A 22,004-nucleotide genomic window follows, 5' to 3' on the forward strand; every position below is an offset into this window, starting at 1 on the left:
TAACCAGTCAGATATTGCCTTATATATATAATTTAAAGAAATAAAAAATTTTAAAAATAATTTAAAGAATAAAAATATATTTAACTTTAAAATTAATTTTAATTTTAAATATAATAATTTAACATATACAGAAATATAAATTATAATACATGCTTTAAAAGAAGAAAATTATTTTTAACTTTTAAATGTAATTATTATTTTTATAAAATGGATTGACCCATAAGATTACGGGTAAAATCGGCCCAAGTCTATTTAAGTGACACAATAAATGGATTAGAAAAAAAAATAAAAAATATTTGATTTTAATTAGATCACAAGTTTTTATGATATTCGGTATTTAGAAAAACTTTCTGTCACGAAAAGGTTAATCCGTTTTGTACAAAGACACACAATTTCTTAACAAACGTCCCTCTTTCTAATACTATTGTTACGAAAATGTTAACTCAGACACAAAATTTCCATTTTTTTTCCTTTTAGCTATTTAATTCTTCGTATTATGGTTTTATTTTCTTTTAATTATATATAAAAAAAATCTCAATTCAAATACATGACTTACAACAATTTACACACTAAGCCAGATAAACCAAACCCTTAGTATATTATGGTTTTCTTTGGTTATCAAGTGTCCCATTGAACCACTAATTAACTCAGTTCAGAAGACCTTATTGTAATTTCTAGATATTTTAATTTCTATTTACTTTCATTTGTAAGGTGAACTGCAGTTTTTTTTTTCTTTTTTATGGTTCATGTTGATGGATTATTTGATTAGCATAATCTGAATAAGGACTATAGCAACAAAGTGAAGGCACACATGTTTGCCAAGTCAAAAGTAAAGAATTTTTTGGTTCCAGATTAATAATAGTCACAAATTTTATGGTTTAAGGACAATTTTATGCATATTTGAGAGACGTTACTTAAGATGGAATAATTGCTTATTTTTCAAAAGCTTTCTCATTATATGTAAAAAAAATAAGAGATTATTCTTTTAAACAAGTTAATCCAAACACAATGATATAAAACTTGTTTCAGTGCTGCTAGTGAAGAAGTAGAGAACAGCACGTTTGCATCCAACTAGCCCTTTAAGTCTCCACTCTCCATCGCTTTATGAAATAATTCAACAGATGCCATTATATATAATTAATGGCACTCATTCTGCTCTAGATAATCCATGATACAAGTTGATGGATGAGTGTTATTGGATAGACATGTGGATAATCTTTCTTGCATAAGCACACATTTAAAAGAAGCACGCATCATCAACTTTTCTGGATCATATCAAATCAGCACCATATCTACAAGAATTGGTAGTGTGGACTACAAGTACCACCTTCTTAGTGGTGTCTCCTGCTTTATCTCAGCCTCAACAAGAAGAAAAGTATCTTCAATGTTCAGATGCCACATGCCTTGAGAGCAAATTGAAGAAATGAACTTCAAGTGTTATCAGCATTAAGAGCCAAAGGAGGCTTCAACCCTACCACCATATTACACAATTTACACTTCAAGATACATTTATGGAGCCCACCAATCAATTTTCTGATTACTATGAATTTTGGATGTCGTAGTTGTGCACTACGGAGAATTCTGGTCCTGTCTGTCTAATTTCTTTAGCATCAAGTTAATGACATTCCAGTCAAAACCACGATACTGAAGCCACCGAACGATTCTTGATTTTCTTGTCTCCTTGGGAACATTCGGACCTCTGAACCACTGCTTTGAGACTTGAGTATAAAGATGATCCAGGGAATGTTTTGACAAGCCAATAACTGACTTGTGATCTTCGGCGCAATCATTGCCCTTAAATACCACTTCCACTGCCTTCTCAGCATCAGCTTGACTAACACCCTTCTTGAACAGTGCCTGCCACAACAATAGCAGCCATCACACAAAAGTATTTCCCTCGGATAATAATAGCAGAGCAGGTATATGGCAAGTGTGTATTGTAGGTTTGCGTGGTGAAAGGTTTGTGTGCTTTGGCCTTGCCTTGGCCCACAAGTGAAGAACCTTTAAGCAACCACTGGTCTGGTGCTTCGTACAAGTGTTTGGATAATCTAAACTAAAGGAAAACTGTGAGAAGAGAAGATTGAAGCCTTCAACCAATTGTTTTTAACTGTTTTAGAGGAGGGGGAGGGATTAGGCTCAATTCAATCAAGGAAATTTTTGTATATTACGAAAAAGAAAAAAACCAGATAATTTAAAATGAAATACATTGAGCCCTTGACAAGTAGTTAAGTAATAGACGAAGTTATTCCATCAGAGATAAATTACAAGAGAGAAGTGTTGGGTCACGTATTTGTTGAACAATTCGTTATGAAAAATAATCTAAAGCATGACACAAGTAAACAAGGCTAAAGACATAATTAAACTACAAAACTTGTAGGGAAAAATAAAAATACAGACTACATACACAAACTAAATTTTCAGATACAGATAATTACATATACTAGAAAATTACACAATTCTTATTACTATCACATTTGTATGGGTAAGTGCACACAGCTCTGCTGAATTAGCAAGACACTGTCATAATACACTACATATTTCCCTCCTAATTATATATTCTAGTGTTCAAATGATGACAAGTTTTACCATGCAAAGTGTAAGCATACCACTAACACAATTATTTCCTCTTAAGCACTGAAACAAAATGAAAATCAAAACAAAAACATGGGAAAGTATTGATCAAGAAGAAATACAAAACCGAACGGCTGTATAAGAAAGCAAAAAGTAGTAAGACAAATAAAAATATAAAATAGAATAACTTACTTGTTTGATCCGCCTTGGTCCCCAACTTGATGAAGACCATCTTGACTGAGAAAATGATTCAGCATACAACCTATCATTGATCAACCCTCTGATACAAAAAAGGTTAATTAAACTAAGCACCCCAAATAAACAAAAGTATGATGTCTGCAAACTAAGTTTATAAATGACTTAAAAATCATAATTTGAAAATTACTGCACAATATTGTATTACTATGCCATAAATGTGTATATGCAATGCAAGCTTTTGAAAAAATTAAGATAAATGTACCACTCAGGTTATTCTGAAGAGAACAGAATTACTTTATCTGCATATATAAAGTAATAATACAAAACTCATTATAGAATATATAGTTTTTAAAAAAATTAAATAAAAAAATCAGAGTTTGTATCCTTCCAAGAGCAAGAAGAATTAAACAGAAAAATAAAACTCTGACTTGGTAACTTCATTTAAAAACTGTGGATCTGTTGTTTATCAGCCACCTCCAAATGCATATTTATTTCAAGCGTTACAAAAACAACTACAAACCATATCTTAATGGTCATATTCAGTCTTCATTTCCTTTTGATTGTAAGCTGTTTTGGATAAAGAATAAGTTAGTTCAATTTTCATAGTTAAAGTGGTAAACTACCACACTGCCAACTATGTAAGATGGGACACCCAAATTCTCAAAACACAGTCTTCCTTAGCATCAATTTATCTAACCATTTCCCTCACATGACTGAATTAATACTTGGCCACAGGTGCATTCAAAGTCAGCTTTGTGATAGCAGTTTAAATCCAAATTTGCATACATCTATATTTTAGAACAGAAATCACATAAAATATATTAATCTCTTTGAGATAACTGGACAAAAACTTGATGAAAATCAATTTAGAAAGTAGTTGTCTGAAAGCAAGTAAAGCTTCAAATAAGAGGCGTTTAAAATTGGTTAAGAAACAACAGCTCCACGTTTCTTATGTTGTAAGTTACGTACCTTCGCTGGAACTTGTTTATCACTGCATCCACTGAATTAGGAGAGAATCTCTTTCCAAGCAATTTCTTTCTCAACTCAAGTGCTGTGAGTGCCCTATGGAACAGAGAGACCAGTATGCTTAAAAGAAAATACTGCATTTTATATTTGCACGCTCCACTTTCCAAAAGAGAAAATATATTAGTTAGCTAATTATTGAAAAATTTATTCTCCTTGTTAACAACTTGTAGGCAAATACAACCCAAGGAATTCATGGTTGATGACAATTTCCTACTAAAGTATTTCCAAAGGCTTGTCACACTGAGCAAAAGTTAGAAGGAAGTTTTGTCAACACCGATGTTAAGAATTTGATTGGATTACATTAAATAGGAAATATGATATGATTTGATTATATCAAATAGGGAAATGTCTTAACAAATGGTTCTCATTGTTAATTATTAATTTTTTTTCTTTATTATTCTATCTCTTCTTCATTTTAAATAAGAATATTCGTATGTGGGTACTCAACACACAATTGCAAGCAATCCTTTCAATAAGGGAAAACAGCAACGATTAACTGCAAAATCATACTAGCATGACGAAATTTGATTTTTCTTGCACTTAAAAATCAACAAGCATCATGCTCGCCCATATTTAGTTCAGAAACTCTTCAATTTGATTGACTATATAGTTTACAGCTAGTCAAGCATAAAAAAACTAAATCTTTAAGAAAATTGAAGTGGAAACAACAAACCTGGCAGCGAGTAATTTAACAGCAGATTCCTCAACATCACTAATAATTTTGTCAACTTGTATCAAATCCTGGTCACCAGAGTCTCCTCCTTGATGGATCGTCAGCTCTGCAACCTCTTCAATTTGATCGAAAGAACCTAAAATCCCCAAATTACAACGCTCAGAATCCTCCCTTATAACAAATTTTTGATCCCAAGCCACCAATCCCATGCCAGGCATAAAATAAAAAGTCTTTTGTGTTTGGCTATAGGTAGTGGTGTAATTCCCCTGCATCCTGCATGGTGAAGCCCAACTAACTCCCAAACAGTGAACTAAAACCATATCATATTAGATAGAAGTTTACCTTGTTCACTGTCATCAAAGAAGAAGTCAGAGCAAATTTCATTCGCATCTTGAGAAATTTCACAATGGGCAATCGTTGCATGCACATCTTTTCCACCATTTATCTTGAGCACATTAACATCGGGAAAACTACAATATCCCCGACTTTTCACTGGCAGAGCAGTTTCAGATAGTTTCACCCCGTGGAACGTACTAGCAATGTACCTAACCGAAAGAGAAGAACTGAAATCTCTGCACTTCAGGCACGCAATCGGCGACTTCCAAATGCTCCTATTTTTTTTAATACCAAAACAAAAAAGATTAGAACAATGGCCAGAAATATTTCAGAACGAACAGCCAAAGCTGAAAACGGGAGAAAGAACTTACCGGGAAATTGAAAAAAAGCGAAAAGGAAGCTGGCACGAGACTTTGAACACCATGTTTCCCGCGAAACCTGCCATGTTCAATCAACCGAAGTTCGTGCCTACCAAGTTCAAGGGTTTTCATAACTGCATACTTTCTCCAGTTATTTTCTTACACTCGAAATTTAGTTTTTAGGCTCATATTTGGGTCGGCCCGGATTACCTCCAAGCCCATTCTTCTCTCACACCCAATCTGTTTAGCATTTTTCTTCTTGCACTCCTGTAATTTCTTAGAACACCCCCATTATTTTCAAATATCATTTTATCTTTTGTACAGTGAATTCTTGATTACTTGTTCTAGACAATTTTCAGTTTTTTTTCAATTAAATATAATTTTTGAAATGTAAGTTTTTTAGAAAGATTATTCTAAAGTAAATAAGAAGTGGTATTTTATAATTTAACTTATTAGAAGCCATATCCACAATAATGTAACTAATTGTTTAGTTACTATTTTTTTCAAGTCATATACATATACATATATATATATATATATATATATATATATATATATATATATATATATATATATATATACATATACATTATATATGTTTATAAAGTAGTAAAGGAAAGAAAAACAAGAAAGGGGAAAGAGATCAAGTTGTGAACAAGTCTATGTGAAATGCTAATAAAGAAAGTCTATCAAGGCAAGACTTTGCTACAAGAAAGGAGAGGAAATAGGTTTTGGAAAGCAGAATGAATTTCAAGCAGTTCTCCAAGCATATAGAAAATGGCAAAATCCTGTGGTGCATGAATTATCCTCTAGTAGTTCAAGTGTGCTGCTATCTCCATATCTTTCTGGGGATTCTCTGGTTTTGGGGTCGTTGGTAGCTTCCAAAAATCCTGGCTTGAAAACGAAGAAGGCAGGGCTTGGACCAATGTCATTTGTAAAAAGCCAATCATGCACATCCCAAAAGATTTGCACTGGAAAATTGTTCACCATCACTATATCATTCCCTCTGAATCTCCAATGCAAGTTCATTACTCTGCTTGTGAGCGTACCATCTATGGTAATCCACATTTCTGGATCATCAGGACCAGAAAGGGAAGTCTCAATCACGACGTCGTGTTCTGTCTTACCATTTTCCAGAATGGCTCTGGTACAAAACACCTTCTTCCCGTACACATTGTCTCTCTTGCATACCAGGATAGCTTCTTCTGGGGATGGTTTTGATTTGGTTCTTTCAAAAGCATCATTCTGTAAATCTCCCAACAACAGAAGCACCTCTTTCTTGTAAACCAATGCAACGTAATAACCTGAGTTAGGCTGTGGACCTGTGGAGAATTTGGCGTGTCGAAGATCCCAGTAAATGTCTACTCTTGCACCTGCCATTTCAAAGGATCTGAGGCCCTTTTTCCCCCAAGACTGTCCGGATTCCAAATCAATCTTGCAGGAGAACTTGTTTTCTTCTAATGTGTTATCCACGTTCACGGAAAGGAAATGCTCCGTGCTGTCCTTGCACCATGAAACTGTCACGCTTCGCAATGATTCTGCTACTTTGGTTTGATAAACAAAGGTGACAGAATTCTGAGGGGTATCTTCTTCTATCGTTTTAGCATCCGTGGATGTTTTCAACCTGGATGATGGTTCTTGCAAGGTTAACACCACAGGTTTTACAAGAGAATGAGCCATTGACCATATAATTTGGACAATTCTGGATTGAGACTGCAAATTTATGTGATTTTCTCCAATGGTCAGAGAGAATTATGATTGGTAAACCCATCATAGATGCTTCTAACAATGCAACAACAATGCATCATCTTAATTTCACCCCTTGTGTATTCAAAACCCGAACAGTTTCTTAATCAGAGGGGTTTTCTATTTTGTAGAATTATTAATCAGAGGTTGAATGCTAAATGCATGCAATTTTAGGAAATTATGTGCAATAGTTGTAACGATCTGAAACACGTGAAAATTAAGACATGGTTTGAGGAACAAAATCTAGGCTAAGGTTGTCAATGAGGTATATCAAGAACAGAAGATCCTTTTTATTGTTTTTATCTATTAATAGACTAACCTCTCACAAATTGAAAAATAGAAACAATTTGTACTTCTAACTTTAAACCTACTAGAGCCGCTTTTTGAAAGATTTTCAACCTAATTAATTTTAGTAAATGTCACATTTGGAAAAAGAAACCAGCAAAAGAAGGCGCTGCTCAATACTAATTTAAATATAGGGTGGTGCTTCGTGAAAATCCTTCCATTGTTACGTAGTTGAGCTAAAACATTTCAAAATCATATATATATATATATATATATATATATATATATATATATATATATATATATATATATATATATATATATATAAGTTACAAATAAAAGTACGACATTCGTATGAGAATGAACTTAAATTTAGCATAAAAATAAGAAACAACTCATTATCAATCATCATATTGGAAATCATCTTGTGAACATTTCTCCTTTGTTTTGGCATTCAACACGTTTAGAGAGAGTAAAGCTCCTCAAAATATCTACTTTTCTTATTTAGCCTCTCATTTTAGAACTTTATACAAAAGGTCACTTTGTTAATTCTCCATTTTTATCACCATTAAGTATATGCATGTAGCGTTCTATAGAGATCATAACTTAACTCCAAGGGAGAGTATGATTATAATTTGACTGATACTGTTCAGCGAAAGACAAAATAAAATTACAATAAGAAACATATACAACCAAGTACAATTGTAATAAGTGTACGGGTTTTCAATAATTTCTTTAGTTCCTCCATTACTTTTGTTGAATTTTAGCTGAATGCATAAAATGTAGTAAAGATACCTTATCCATCTAGCAGCATGACCCCTTAAGATTTCAGAAGTATATTGACATACAAAAAAATTAAATTACAAAAGAGCTACACAACATGAAGACAGAGGAAGTGACCTGACCTCAAGACCTCAGTCAACAAAATTATGTGAACCGGCACTCCGACATGCACATCAATAGTTGTCACTGTACAAAATAAATAATATAAAAAATTGAAATCCTCAAGATAAAACAAAAAACTTTCCACGTGGCGTAGATCGGCTCCTTCTAAATTCAGGCAATGTAGTGTTGGTGCCTTCCTTAAGATTGCGTCCTGGTAATATTTTATTTTCAACTTTGCTGGACAATAATGGTTCAGCTGCTTGGACTATTCCTCTGCAAATGACAAAATGAGTCATCTATCAATCAGACTATGGTTGTATGAATAATGTCATTCTCAATACGAAACAAGAAAACGAGCATAGTTTTTTAATGATCCATACCTTGATCCAATGTTCTGAAAATTCCTAGAGATATTGTGATTTATCTTTTTAAGATTAACACCATGGACTGCAGACTCCATTAGGTTTATATCATTCTCTGGCTCACAATAATTCCTCTTTCGAGGTCCCTCCGTGTCACGGCCAATTTCCATGTCAGTAATAGGTATCGTCATATCAGGCTTTTGAATCCTAAAGGGAAACTGTTGATGAGGCTTAACCTTGGTCTTACTGTCAGCCTTGTTTTTCCTAGTTCCACCTTGTCTTGCCACACCAAGAGCAGCTTGCTTGAGTTGTTCCTCTTCATGTTCTTGATTAACTTTCCGGGAGTTTATCTTCTGGAGGTTGAAGAGAGTTTCATTAATGCGATCTTGCTTCACTGACTCCTGTGAGTGCAGATTCACCCTTGAGTTATTGTCTATAGATGAGGGCATCGGCATTGTGACAAGAGATTTATTTACTAGTACTCTAGCTGGAAGTAGATGCTTTGGTGTTGGTTGGTTTTCTGCTGTGTCACTTCGGACCTTGCTTTTAATGACTGACCCTCTATCGGTGGATATTGATCTCCTCCGGACTGGAGGTGATGGTGATCTACTTTTCCCTGAGCTCACTATTTTTTCTTCAGCCAGAATAGACATTTTTGGCATTGTCTCCTTTTCTATATGTATTGAGGGAAATCTTGACCTTCTTTGCTTGCCCGAAGAACAAGATTTAGCCTGAAATTATAATTTCAGATTTAGAGACTACAAATTACACTTTAGTGTGATACAATTTCCTAATGTATGTTCACACAAATTTATCATTAAATTTTATTTCGGCATGGAATAACCTCAGAGCTTCTCTCGTCCATGTGTCTTTGATAGTTTTCAGGCTTCATGCTGTCACTGGTACCACTTTTGGGCAAACGGAAAGGTGAAACAGCTCTTGGTGCTTTCTGAGATTCCGTAGGATTCCGTGCATTCCCAGCTTTCCATTGCTGTAGTTCAGTTTCCTTCCTCTCCAATGCTGATTTGATATTTGATATCTATAAATGTTCAAACTATAAAAACATTGGCCAAGTAAAATTGAAAACCGCTCAAGTTATGACAAAACCAAACCTCTTCCTTTAGCTCCCGAATTTCTCCAGTTTCTTTATTAGATTGAGCAGCCCCAAGTTCAATGGTCGCAACCCTCTCCGCAAACTTAAGTGTGCTTATTGTCTCTCCAAGAGCATTAAGCTCAGAATTTATATGAACAAACATCAAAGTTTTTGCATGACCACCTATGGATATGGAGAAAAAAAATCAAAGCATAGGTTAAGTTGTTATATACGGCAATTGAAAACAGAAAACCACTATGGCCTTATCAAATACATCAATATTAATAATATCAATATTTAACCTGAAAACTGTACTAGAAAAAATATGGTGGTTTTAGCGCAAAACGAAAAAAAAAAAAACAACTCTTAATGTTGTTCCAACTAATTATAATGAGGAATTTGTACAAAGTAAAAAGGTAAATCTCGTCTCCATTGAAGTCTGATTGTTACCTAATGAATCTTGTAGAACTTGTGTGAGCTTGCTATTTCTATAAGGAATATGTTGACTCTTCTGTGCCAAAGCAGAGATAACATCCCCAAGTGCAGAAAGAGATTTATTTATATGCTGAGCCTCCTTCAGCCTCTCACCGACAGCCTCCGATTTGTCCACTCTTTCACTTCCAGCCAAATCCACAAGATGGAGACAACCCTTAAGAATGGAGTTAGACAGTAAGTCCTTCCCTCTGACATGAACTGTCAACACACTGCAATTGGATGGAAAAGAAATATGTCTAAGTAAAATATATTTGATGCTTAGAACAGCCATCTTTTCATTAAGAATATTACCTATGAGAACGGCTGCTTCGCTCATTTAGAGCGGTAGCACCAACAGCTCGATTTCTCTGACCAACTTTCATTAAATCAATAACATCTTGTGTGCAATTAACCGGAACTAAAGATGCATCGGGCACATTAAGCCCATTTAACTGAGAGTTGTTTCGTATATCCAATGTATGTCTTGTCAAGGAAATGAACGAGACAAAATAAATCATATTGCCAAAAATAATGCAAAAAGAAATACAGTATTAATTTTTCTTTTTTTGGAGTTCGTAAGAAATTTTGATATGCAACAGTGAAAAAATATTACAATTTAACTTAAGTAGAGCAAGTATAGCTTGAAGGATATCTTCTGTTGGAGCCATCGCTGACTAATAAATCTCTCACTTGCTCATTGTATATTTCAATCATTTGGACGCCAACTTCATATTTTATGGCATCTGCTCTTTCCTTTGAAATATGAAATAAGTCACGCAAAGCCCTGTAGTTTACACCCCATGTCTCTTCAGTCATCAGATCAGGACCACTCTATCCAAGCAGTACAGCACACACGTATAAGAAACACGATAAGACAACATGAAAATTATTTTATGACATTGCAGTATCGTGCAATCAGTTTTCTTTGTGTTTTTATTAACATACAGATCGTTTTAAAAAACATCTCAAAGCCAACATATTAACTGATAGAATTTTGTACCATGACAAGACGTATGATCTACTCTTCATTTTAAGTATTCATAACATAACATGCAACACAAACAGTGGAGAAAAATCTGTTCTGTTTTACTACTATTTACTACTAGACATGAAAAGAAAGTCACCATTTTCAGTACAAAACCATAATAGTCCTGTTATTTCTTATGAGGCATCGAATAAAAACAAAGAATTTAGAATGAGGACAGCACTCCAATTTGAGTGAATGCATAAAATTGTGATAGACTGCTCATTTTCTATGTATAATGCTATTTTACCATTGTGTAGGTTTTTCCTGACCCAGTCTGTCCATATGCAAAGATGCATACATTATATCCATCTAAGGCGGACCTAACCAATGGTTGGGTGTCAGCGTATATTTCTTCTGCACATTGCAAAGAAAACAATCATAAAAGCTTCTTGAGAAGATATGTATTTCAAAAACAATTATTTATTTATTTGTAACAAGTTCATTACAATATGATATCATGGTTATATTATCACATTACAATACTTGTTTTCTATCACTCTTCGTTACATAACCAAGTCTTCATTATCTAAAATAAGTCCATTATTATTTTTCAAATCTTTATACTACATTTTACAGAGTCGTTTAGGAATTATCATGTAAAACAAAAGTATTTGCTGGCCCAATACATTTTCTATTAATACGTCAAAAATTAAAATACCTTGGGTGGCACTTGTTGCAAACACCTTATTGAATGAAAATACCCTTCTAGCATCTTTTCCTTGCTTAAGGGGATTCGTAATCATTATGTTTCCATTTTCTCCTATATAATCTACAGTAGATTGTCCATTTGGTTGTCCTGGCAAGAAAGGCCTCACTCTACAGTAGACCCTAATGGCTCCTGTAAGTCAGCAAATCTGTTAAAGTATACAAATCATATAAGTAGATCCTTGAAAAAGTGTATTGGATTCTTATGTACCTTTGAGGTCTTGTACTTGATTGTAAAGAATACGATTCTCCTCCAGAACTTTATGATACGAAGAGGAAGCCTCTTCAAGGCTCTTTATATGATTCTCTAAGAAGCACATAGAATTCAACTCAGAATTAAGAAAGAAAATTACACTAGAAGATTTTAAATACATGAAAGGATATTTCTTATGAAAATAAAAGTCTTTAGATCATTACCAAGCCTGTTCAATTCTTGGTCCCACTTTGATTGAATTTGTTTGAGCTCCGATTTTATCCCTTCATAGAAGTACCTCAGTCCCTGAAGCAGTAAAAACAATCATTACAGAGAATGATAGTCTAAGATCCCATAATAAGCAGTACGTTAGATTTTCTACTTTTATACCTCAAGCTCTTTTTGCTGGGCATCAATTATTTCAGCATGCTTGGCACAATATTGGACACTGTGCTGATTATTATCGCGTTTTCCACCGCAAGTACATAGTTTAGAGATTTCATTTGACCCGAAACTACGTCCTTGATTAAGATATAATGTGATAGCCTCCACGAATTCTCTCTTAGAGAGGCAACCGGTACCGCCTTTCAATATTTTCTTGAGGAAATGTCCAAGCTGCAGAAAGTTTTATATTTTAGGTAACCTTCCAAACAACAGAAGGTGTTCTTACATTACAAACGTCACAACAAAACAAAGGAGAAGCATTAGATTCAGAAGTACCTGAGTGCCTTGAGAATCAAGTAATGCAGAAAAATCACTGATAACCTTCTTGAGTAAAGAATCTATTACCTGCACAAAATTTCACCCAGTCACAAATAAGATTTCTTATCGCAAGAATCAAATGAATCTTCTTGCATAAAATTTTTCACAACATATTCCAAACAACAATATAATTTTCCAGTCTTAGGGAAGGATCTTACCTACCATTGCATTCAACGGTAGATCATCAACCCCGTCAGTCTCTTTGAGGTAAGCCAGGAGAAGCTTGAGTCCAAACTGATCAAAAAGGGAAGTCAAAGCATTGGCAGCTTTGGTTTCTTCAATCGACACCTCTCCAGACAGATGAAGAAACTGTGATGACTCGGACTCGTAAACACTTTCAGTGACGAGTATGTTGGAAGGAGACCATTTGGGGAAGGAAGTAATCCTGACAGTTCCACCATATCTCCATACACCGACTCCACCCGACAGCTTCCATTCATAATACCCTTTCAAACAGAGAATGCAGTCCACAACTTTGCTCGACGAACCCCCCTACAAAAACACATTTAACCTTTAAAGATGCACATGCTTTTATAAAACACAATAAATAACCAATTTGTAACTCTACAAATCCAAATGGGCCTTACTAAAATTAAAATTAAAGTTAAAAATCATTGTAAAGATAAAACAATTCATATTATAAAAAAGTAAGATCAATTTCATTCGCTTCTTGAAACCGTGCATAAAAACTAATGTACTAGTGCCAGTAGGCACCTCGCCGTGCAAAGCTACAGTTGAGGGTCATTGTACACAGCGTAATGCTGACATATGTAAAGACCGAATTCAAGACCTTTAATCAGCTGAGATACAGATTTATCACTGCACCATGCTCTTGAAATCATCAAAGAATTATGTTTCTATATTGTATACATGTTTCTATATTGGCCTGGTTGGAGGAAATTTCTCCATAAGCTCTTCTTGGAGAGAAAGAAAAACAAGAAAGAAAAATAAAATCAGCTTTTCTATAAAATGAAATAAGGTTATGCATGAATCATAAAACAGATTTAGGAGAACTGAAGAGCTTTTGGAAAAGTTAATTTCAACTCTTGAAAGAACTGACGCAAATTAAGATAATGGTGTTGTGTGACTCAACCCCATAAAAACAATAGAGCAAAGATTGAATCTTTAAACGTAAAAGGGGTGAGGGTCATGGTCACCTTTTCCAAATCAGAAGCTTCGAATGTCAAAAGCTTCATGTCGTTGACGGCCTCCAGAAAGTTTCGCATGTTCTCGAAATACTGAATAGCGGACTGGGCGGGTCCCTCAGAAGACTGAAGGGCGAGGTTGTCGACAACCGCATTGTCGACAACCTTGACGACAGCGCCGGGATTGACTCTGTTGAGGACGTTGCAGAGAATGAGGCCGTTGCGGAGTGCGAGGCAGAATTCCTCTTCGGAGGGTTCTTTGGAAAGAGATGAAGATGCGCCATTGTCCATTTGGCGAAGCCATTCTGCTGCTTCGTATCTCCTTGAAGCTGTTCCCACCACCACGTTACAACACAAACAACCAATATTTAAACAAGACAAAGAGATGGCGGGAAATCTTTATGCGACATCGTTTTACGGTTCATGTCATGCATAATTTACTTTTTTATTTTATTTTACAATCATGATTTACCCGAAAAAAATAAAATTATTATTTTTCACAATTTAAAATTTATTTATTTAAATTTATAAAAAAGAATTATTTATCTATCTTCGGAAATAAGTTTATAACTAAAATTAGATAAACTTTCAAATATTTATAATAAAAAAGAAAAAGAAAATAATATAATTTTTTCTAAGCTGATTTATAAAAAATTTGAGACGATAACTTTTCCAAAATTAATTTTTTAACTGATACTTAACTTGGTTTTACAGAAGCTTATTTCAAATTTGTTTTTACAAATAACGATGATTTGTTGCCAAAAGAAAATATTTTTGTGATCTATTTATTTAAACAAATAATAACAAATTTAATTTTATGTAATTTATTTTAATAAATTCTAAAAAGGGTATTTTGTTATTCTTAGCGAGAGTAAACATATGTTAAAATAGCTTATTTCTTATTAAGTAAGAGCGGACATTCTATAAGCTCGGAATAATGCTTCTATATATTCACAGAAAAAGTTTCCCTTGGTTTTATTTTATTTTATTTTCAATTCATTTTTGTGTTTCTCAACGTGGTATAAAAAAAAAATGCTTCTATACTTTTTCTTTTCTCTTCCATCCACTACATTATTACTGCAACTTATTGATTTGGTTAAGAAAAGAGGAAGAAAGGTATGGTAAAAGAACAAAGAGAAATGGTTAAACTGTTCTTCTGATTCAGTTTCATACTCTGTTTACTGTTATGCTTTTGACTGAGTTATGTTTACTTCAATTACAAGCACTGGAGGTCAAAGTTAAAGCAGTGTAGCCATGATTATTACAGATTTATTGCATTAAATGGCAACAAAATCATGGTGTTTCCGTTTGAAATGAAACCTTATTACTGGTTTTAGTCAAAGAACAATAGACTGTAAAGTGCCAACTTTAACTTAAGACTACTTATTTGAATAACATAAATTTACTTAATAAGTAGTGCTATGTTCCTTGAATTACAGTACTATACTAGTTGAGACATCTTTAGAAGAACATGGTTGAGATCAGAAAAATTTGAATAACAATGTTAAAGGCCCACGCCACCAGCGAATGCTAGTGAGTTGGGGGAATGATCCCATTTCATAGCAACACCATCCCCAGGCAATTCATAATGCGATTCATAATTTTGTGCTCCACCATCTTTTCATGTGTCCTCTTGTCCCTTTTTTTCTCTCTTTTCCAGCCTCACTTTGTTTAATTTCTCTAATCTAATTCTAATTATTATTTTTTGGTTTCTTACACAGGGTTTTAAGAATCGATAGAATGGAAACGAAAATGTAAGAAACAAAATCAAACATGTTAGGAAAACCCAAGGAAATGGGGTTAAGAAAAGCAAAACTTTTTCTGTGACTGTAAAGAAACATTATTCTGAGACAACAAAACTTTGTTTTTGTTTTTTTTTTCATTTTCGGGTGTACATTTTTTTTAAATGCATGCATATGAATCATAGTAAAAGAAAAGTAAGGATGACAGATAATTATTTAAGTTCAAATAATGAAACTTTTCCAATAAATGTGCCTGAACTCAAGCAACAAGCATGTGTCATTATTCAATTTTGACAGGAAATTATGCCATATTTATTATGGTGAGGGGAATCATAACTCCAGAGAAAAGAATAGTATTTTCTAAATAATGAGTAGTTTCAGTTATCCATCGTTCTATGAATTTTATTTTTTTTCAGAAGTACGGTTAAGAACTTCAAAACAGAGAGATGGTATCACTGCACTGTTTCTAGTTTCAATCAGCTTTAAACCAGAGTTCCCATTTCCCAGATTTGGTTAACAACAACCTTTAAAACAACATTTTCTTAAGTTCTCGAAAATGCTTTACACCTGTATTTATTCACGTTAATTATCTGATGAAACATTTTTGGTGAGAATTAAAACCTCAGAGCGAGTGTAACAAGAGAACAGTGCAAAGGTGCAATGTCATAACCATAGTAATACAAGTTAAAAGTTGATACCTGCTTCCCCTGCTTTCCTCTGAGCCAATTCATGATCGTTGATGCTCTCCTCCGCCATCACAGGGTATGAAGCCTCATTGTTGTTACAAACTGAAGCCGAACCTTTCAAATTCAATCCTCTCTTATGAGGAGATGCGAAAATCGAGCTCAGTAAACTTTCCTGTGGCATGTTTCTGCAACACCAACAATTCCAGAAATGCTTCAATGCAGTTCCTAATATAGTAGTATCCAACCACCAAAAGGTATCATCGGTTAAAAATTAAAATTCAAGTCCCACATTCGTCAAAAATGAAAAACAATCTCGTGTTACAATTAGTTTTTGCGATTCGTCATTTCTATGAAAAAGAAAATCAAATGTTGGAATCGAAAAAGCTATATCATACATACAAAAAATAGCTAACCACCTGAGAACTGAAGCTTTGTTCTGAATATGAAATGATATCGGATCTGACTCAGAAAAAGCGCGTTCAAGAAGAAGCAGAGTTCTCGTGGATTTTTTATGAATGAAAAATGAGCGTTCAAAAATCGAAAGAGGGTTTGTATTAAATGTTTGGCTTCAATGTGAGGGAGAGTTTGAAGTGAGTTGAGAGAGAACTTTAAAATCAAAATCCAAACCACCTTGAATTTTGAACGTTGGTGTATCCGTCACTCCCGTGTCCTTCGGGGTTCACGGCGTCTTAACGGCGCCTCGAGTCCTATCTGACGTGGCAACTGTGGTCTCAATGGGACCCACTGAACGGTACGTTTCGCCCTGAATGACGTCGTACCAACATTGTTTCTGCCTTTAAAAACTTTCGTTTTAAATTAATACAATTTTAAATATATTTTTATGAATTTTAGGTGTTTTATGTATTTATTAACGTGTTTATAATATGTGGACATATATTGACATTGTTATGGTAGATTAAATAATAAATATGAGAATCTCAAATTATGCGATTAACCTATTTTGTTTATGAACCCTATTTAAATTTCATTGACTGTAAAATCAATAAAAAAATATTATTAATATGATTTAGTTTTACAAAGAATAATAAGTTTGTTATACATAAGAGTATACAGATTATTTAAGGTTTGCATGTGTACATTAATTACTCTAACTTTGCATAAAGAATTACGCTTATGGTGATGTGAATCTTTTGAAGATTAATAACCATTCTCATATGAACTTACCGTTATTATTATAAAAATAATACAAGCATTGTAAACGTTGATTTATAATTTGATAACTATACAGAAACCAAACGTTGATCATTGAAAAAACAGTTTAAACGGTTTTTAGTATATTTATTTAACTTTTACAAAATTCTGGGATTCCAAAAACCGATATTTTATAAATTTATTTAAAACATTTTTTTAATAGATAGTGTCACTATAAACATTTAAAAACAATCGACGTTTATTACTAAAAATTACTTTTGGTAAACGTATAAAAAGTAGTTTTACGTATGTTTTTAAGATATATTTTGCAAATACTAATTGTTGAAAATAAGGATTTTATATAGGATGGTGATATTTTGACAATATTTTTTTACAACATTTTAACATCGTGTCAATCTGTGATTGGTCCACGTTGGTGTTTATGATTATTATTATTGATTGTGGAGTAATTTTGGACCAATCGCAGAATGACACACAGATGATGTTAGAATGTTGTCAAAAAATGTTATTAAAATATCATTATCCTTTTATATATAAGAGTGAGTGAGATACAATGTTTACTATAATAATATTAAACATTATAAACAATATGAATATTTAAGAAAGTTTTTTTTTATGAATATATAATTAAATTTTAAAATTGTGCATAAAATTTGATTTTAATCAATATTTAAAATTATGTAGTTAAAGTTACAGAATAATTAGAATATTATAATAAAAATATATTAAAATAATATTTAATATCGTTGTATTATCGTTATAAAATGGATAACATATTGAATGATAAAGTTTATAAGGTAAGAATATCTTAAATTATTTTTCTTCTTTCTAGTTCTCTTTAACTTTCAAATAATATCATTAAAATCAATCGATATATTTTAAATTTTTATTTATCAATATATTTTTAGTAATTTCATATTAATATAATTAAATCAATCAATATTTTTTTTCAAACATTAAAAATGAGTAATTTTTTTTATCGTAATATTATTTTTAAAAGAATGTTACTCATTTTTTTAAATGTTTGAAAAAATACAACATATAAACCATTTGACATATATATAAAAATAGATTCTCTATATTCCAATTAAAGAAAAATTGAATAAATTTTTTATATATAAATGTCACCAAAATTAGTGTCTAAAAATAGTAAAAGTGAGATGGTACGTGGGACCAATGTTTGACAGTGGAATAAAGGCATATGATAAAATTATGAAGCCATGCGTTAGATTTTGAAATACTAACATCAGAGCCAAAATCTTCCGAAATTCAAACCTCTTTCCGAACGTTGACTGCTCAATTTAAATATTCTACCTCTTTGTCTTTTATCTCAACTTTAAGTCCATCTTATTTTATAAAATAAAAAATAATAATTTAATCTACTTTCTCATTTCTTTAAATTACCTTTCTATAAGAAATAGTGTGATAATTATATTAATATTTATAAAAGTTTCAGGCACACTTTGCTAATTTGAATAGATTTAGGAGAAAGTAATTGAGAGAATTTAAAAATAAATTTTTGTTGTTTATTTGACTGGATTTAGAAGTAGTTGAGAGTGAATTTGGAAGTAAAATTTATAAAAATTAATGTAAGATTTGATTGATGTGACAAATTAAAAAATGTACTTGTAAATTCACTCTCATTTACTTCAAATTCACTCAAATAAACAACAAAAAAATTTACTTTCAAATCCTCTCAAATCCCTTGGATCACTCTTTTCCAAATACATTTAAGTGAACAAAGTCTTACTAACGTCTCTTCTATAAAATATTTTTTTGAAAAGTTTTACTACTGCAATGTCTATATCTCAAACTAACGAAGTTGTCATGGCTGAAATTTCTGCAAATTTCATGTTTAAAACTTATGCAAAATCAGTGTCTAAAGCTGGGAAGCTTCCTCCATGACCGTGGATGAAGTTAGAGCATTTCCGGTGAAAGTCTAAAAATAGTTGGTTCAGAGACATCTCCCTCCATGTCTCTCAAACTCATGCAGACATAAAGCTGGAATATGTGTGTTTTGCGACCATTTCCTTGTCAATAGTATATCACTCTATCATCCGTACACCGACGACTCTTTTGTGGTGTGTTACATTAAAAGTGGAAGTGATAAATCGAGTTATTCTAACCGCTAGTTAACCTATAAACGTACAAATGTCTAATTATTGTATAAGTAGACATACAATACATAAACATTTGAATACTGAACCACTTACAGTTTTTTGTAGTTTTTTTTTTCTCATTTTTATTGTCTTGTTCTTAATAAATTATTTCTAATTTTTGTAAATATTTTGTACTTATCATTTATGACTAAAAATAAAATAATATTGAATAAAATAAAATAGAGAAACAATTTCATAGAAAAGATCTACGATGAATTATCTTTTACGGCAGAATATATAAATAGTTGAATATAAGAATAATGTAATATTATATTAATATTCTCATCTTTTATAAGTTTTAGGAAGGTCTCTTTTATAAAATATTTGTTTGCTAATATTAAAATAAAACTTAGCTTGATAAATCAAACGTATTTTGTTATGATATTTTTATATAAAGAGATTTTTAAAATAAATAAATTTAGCTATAATGTTTTAAATTTCATAGTGAATCAAAATTACAAATGTTTTATCAATCATTAAAATTAATAAAATATTTGTTATAAATTTTACTGATAGATTAGAAAATCAGTCAGTAATGACTCATAGTTAAAAGTCTATTAATAATTTTTTATTTTATCGACCAAAAAAAATCTATTGTTTCTGTTTAAAGGGTCGAGGTCAAATCTACTAATTCAAACAGTCTCCAAACTCTAAGCTCGATATAAAGTTATTCTTTCACTTCATGCTAATTGTCGTTCGATCGAACCTGCAAAAGATACTATAATGTTAAAGTCGGTGAACATCCGATAATGCTAACAATCAATGTGCAATCAATGTAACTCACTACATAAATACCACAAATTTGTATTTATAGATTTCGGGAGGAGCTTCTGATTATTATTGACCTAATTACAATGGTCTAGCTAAGGATTAATACAACTATCCTTAACATTAAGTCTGCTTTTTAGTTCGATTGTTCGATTTTCCAACCAGCTCACATGGGACTGTGGGCTAGATGACCGCCTGATTCTTAGATTAACTGGACGTCATACTATACATCTATCAATAAATATTTGTTAGTAATTATATATCCACTATATCCACGGTTTTTGTTGTTGATATGTATCAATGAGTATTCTTCCTTTCATCTGAAACCGTGTAAACACTAGGATACTGCGTAGGACCGAGATCATCCGATTCGCAATTATAATAGTCATATGCGAATTGAGATCATGTCAAACTTGGACCGTCGATATCTCATCTCAGTTTCTCTAAGGTGATAATACTTCAATCTAACATTACCATATGACATTATTGTTGAATCTAAACCTCCCTAAAATAGGTTACATTCCTAATATAGATACAACTAGCCCAATCAGGTAAAAACCCAAATAATAAGACATATAAAGGTGACTTACCTCTAGGTTAAGATTCATCTCCAATCGTATTCTAATAACTGAGTTACCTATATCATATTAACTGACTTGAGTGTTAGAGTGTTTGCAGGCACCCCACCCCTTCTGATTCACTCAAGGATGAAATATGTTCATCTCGGACAATGAAATAAGATCATACCAAATAGTGAAGCAGGGACATATGGAATATTGTAGAACAACTCAGTTTCATAGAAAAACACATTCATTCTTCATTTTTTTCCCTTTTATGTTTAACGACATTATTCTCGGTCATAAAGACATTTTTTTCTAATTAACACAATTATTTATATTTTGATAAAAAAAATTAAATACATTAAGATTGGTAGAAAAAGTAAAAATCCCACTAATAAACTCCACAATAAATGAAACAATAAAAATAACAATTAATACACTTAAAAATGATAATGCACTTTTATAATTGGTATAAAACTTATTTAATTATTATTGTACAAAGTAGAAGAATTAGCATGGGATGTAAATGTGGTTTATTATATGTTGATGTGTTTTTTATAAGAATAATTGGTTGCTAGGATTTTATTTTTCGTAGAAAAATCAAATATAATAATAATAACGAAAATAGAAATAAATGTAATATATGCTTACATTTTTTTTAAATTATTACTTTTGAAAAAAAAAATATTCTCCAAATACCCGTGTCTAACACTCGGGTTCAATATAAGAACCACCTCTTAATGTCAGCTTATTGGCTTCCTGTGCCAATAAGCCAGCGCCCAACGTTTCATCAAAATTCAAAACACGGACATAAGTTATTAATCAATTAACTTTTTGCATCATATATCACAAGCCAATTAAAAATTTATTCAGTTCACATACACAAATATGGACTTCAACAAAATAAAAATAATAAGCTTCTCTTATATTTAAAAAAATCACTCTTTAGCTCAAAATTGCTCCTTAACGTTTTATTTCCCACAATATAATCTAACTATACAAACAAAACTTCAATTATAAATATAAATATATTATTATGATCATAAACTAAGATTTATTTTGAATTATTGAGTTAT

General features: G+C 32.2%; 3 protein-coding genes across 3 annotated transcripts; all 3 read right to left on the minus strand.

Annotated features, from left to right (window-relative positions):
* Positions 1-914: 914 nt before the first annotated feature.
* LOC124825078 (regulatory protein RecX family protein) lies at positions 915-5,310 on the minus strand. Its single transcript, XM_047297617.2, has 6 exons — positions 5,176-5,310; positions 4,811-5,079; positions 4,469-4,604; positions 3,739-3,831; positions 2,764-2,851; positions 915-1,857 (listed from the first exon to the last, which is right to left on the minus strand). The coding sequence occupies exons 1-6, from the start codon at positions 5,247-5,249 to the stop codon at positions 1,570-1,572; spliced, it is 948 nt and encodes a 315-aa protein (XP_047153573.2). The 5' UTR covers positions 5,250-5,310; the 3' UTR covers positions 915-1,569.
* Positions 5,311-5,913: 603 nt separating this feature from the next.
* LOC124825079 (kinesin-like protein (DUF868)) lies at positions 5,914-6,843 on the minus strand. The gene has a single exon (XM_088096436.1). The coding sequence runs from the start codon at positions 6,841-6,843 to the stop codon at positions 5,914-5,916; it is 930 nt and encodes a 309-aa protein (XP_087952562.1).
* Positions 6,844-7,990: 1,147 nt separating this feature from the next.
* LOC124825080 (kinesin-like protein KIN-14F) lies at positions 7,991-16,888 on the minus strand. The gene is made up of 17 exons (XM_088096432.1): positions 16,685-16,888; positions 16,281-16,493; positions 13,853-14,169; positions 12,858-13,187; positions 12,654-12,722; positions 12,324-12,548; positions 12,158-12,239; positions 11,952-12,047; positions 11,694-11,873; positions 11,283-11,389; positions 10,659-10,839; positions 10,321-10,483; positions 9,985-10,238; positions 9,554-9,717; positions 9,286-9,480; positions 8,460-9,172; positions 7,991-8,352 (listed from the first exon to the last, which is right to left on the minus strand). Exons 2-17 carry the CDS (start codon positions 16,447-16,449, stop codon positions 8,199-8,201), a joined length of 3,399 nt encoding a protein of 1,132 aa, XP_087952558.1. The 5' UTR covers positions 16,450-16,493; positions 16,685-16,888; the 3' UTR covers positions 7,991-8,198.
* Positions 16,889-22,004: the final 5,116 nt, after the last annotated feature.

Source organism: Vigna umbellata, chromosome 1 (assembly GCF_029865625.1).
Source record: "Vigna umbellata cultivar VRB3 chromosome 1, Vumbellata_1.0, whole genome shotgun sequence".
Taxonomy (NCBI): domain Eukaryota; kingdom Viridiplantae; phylum Streptophyta; class Magnoliopsida; order Fabales; family Fabaceae; genus Vigna; species Vigna umbellata.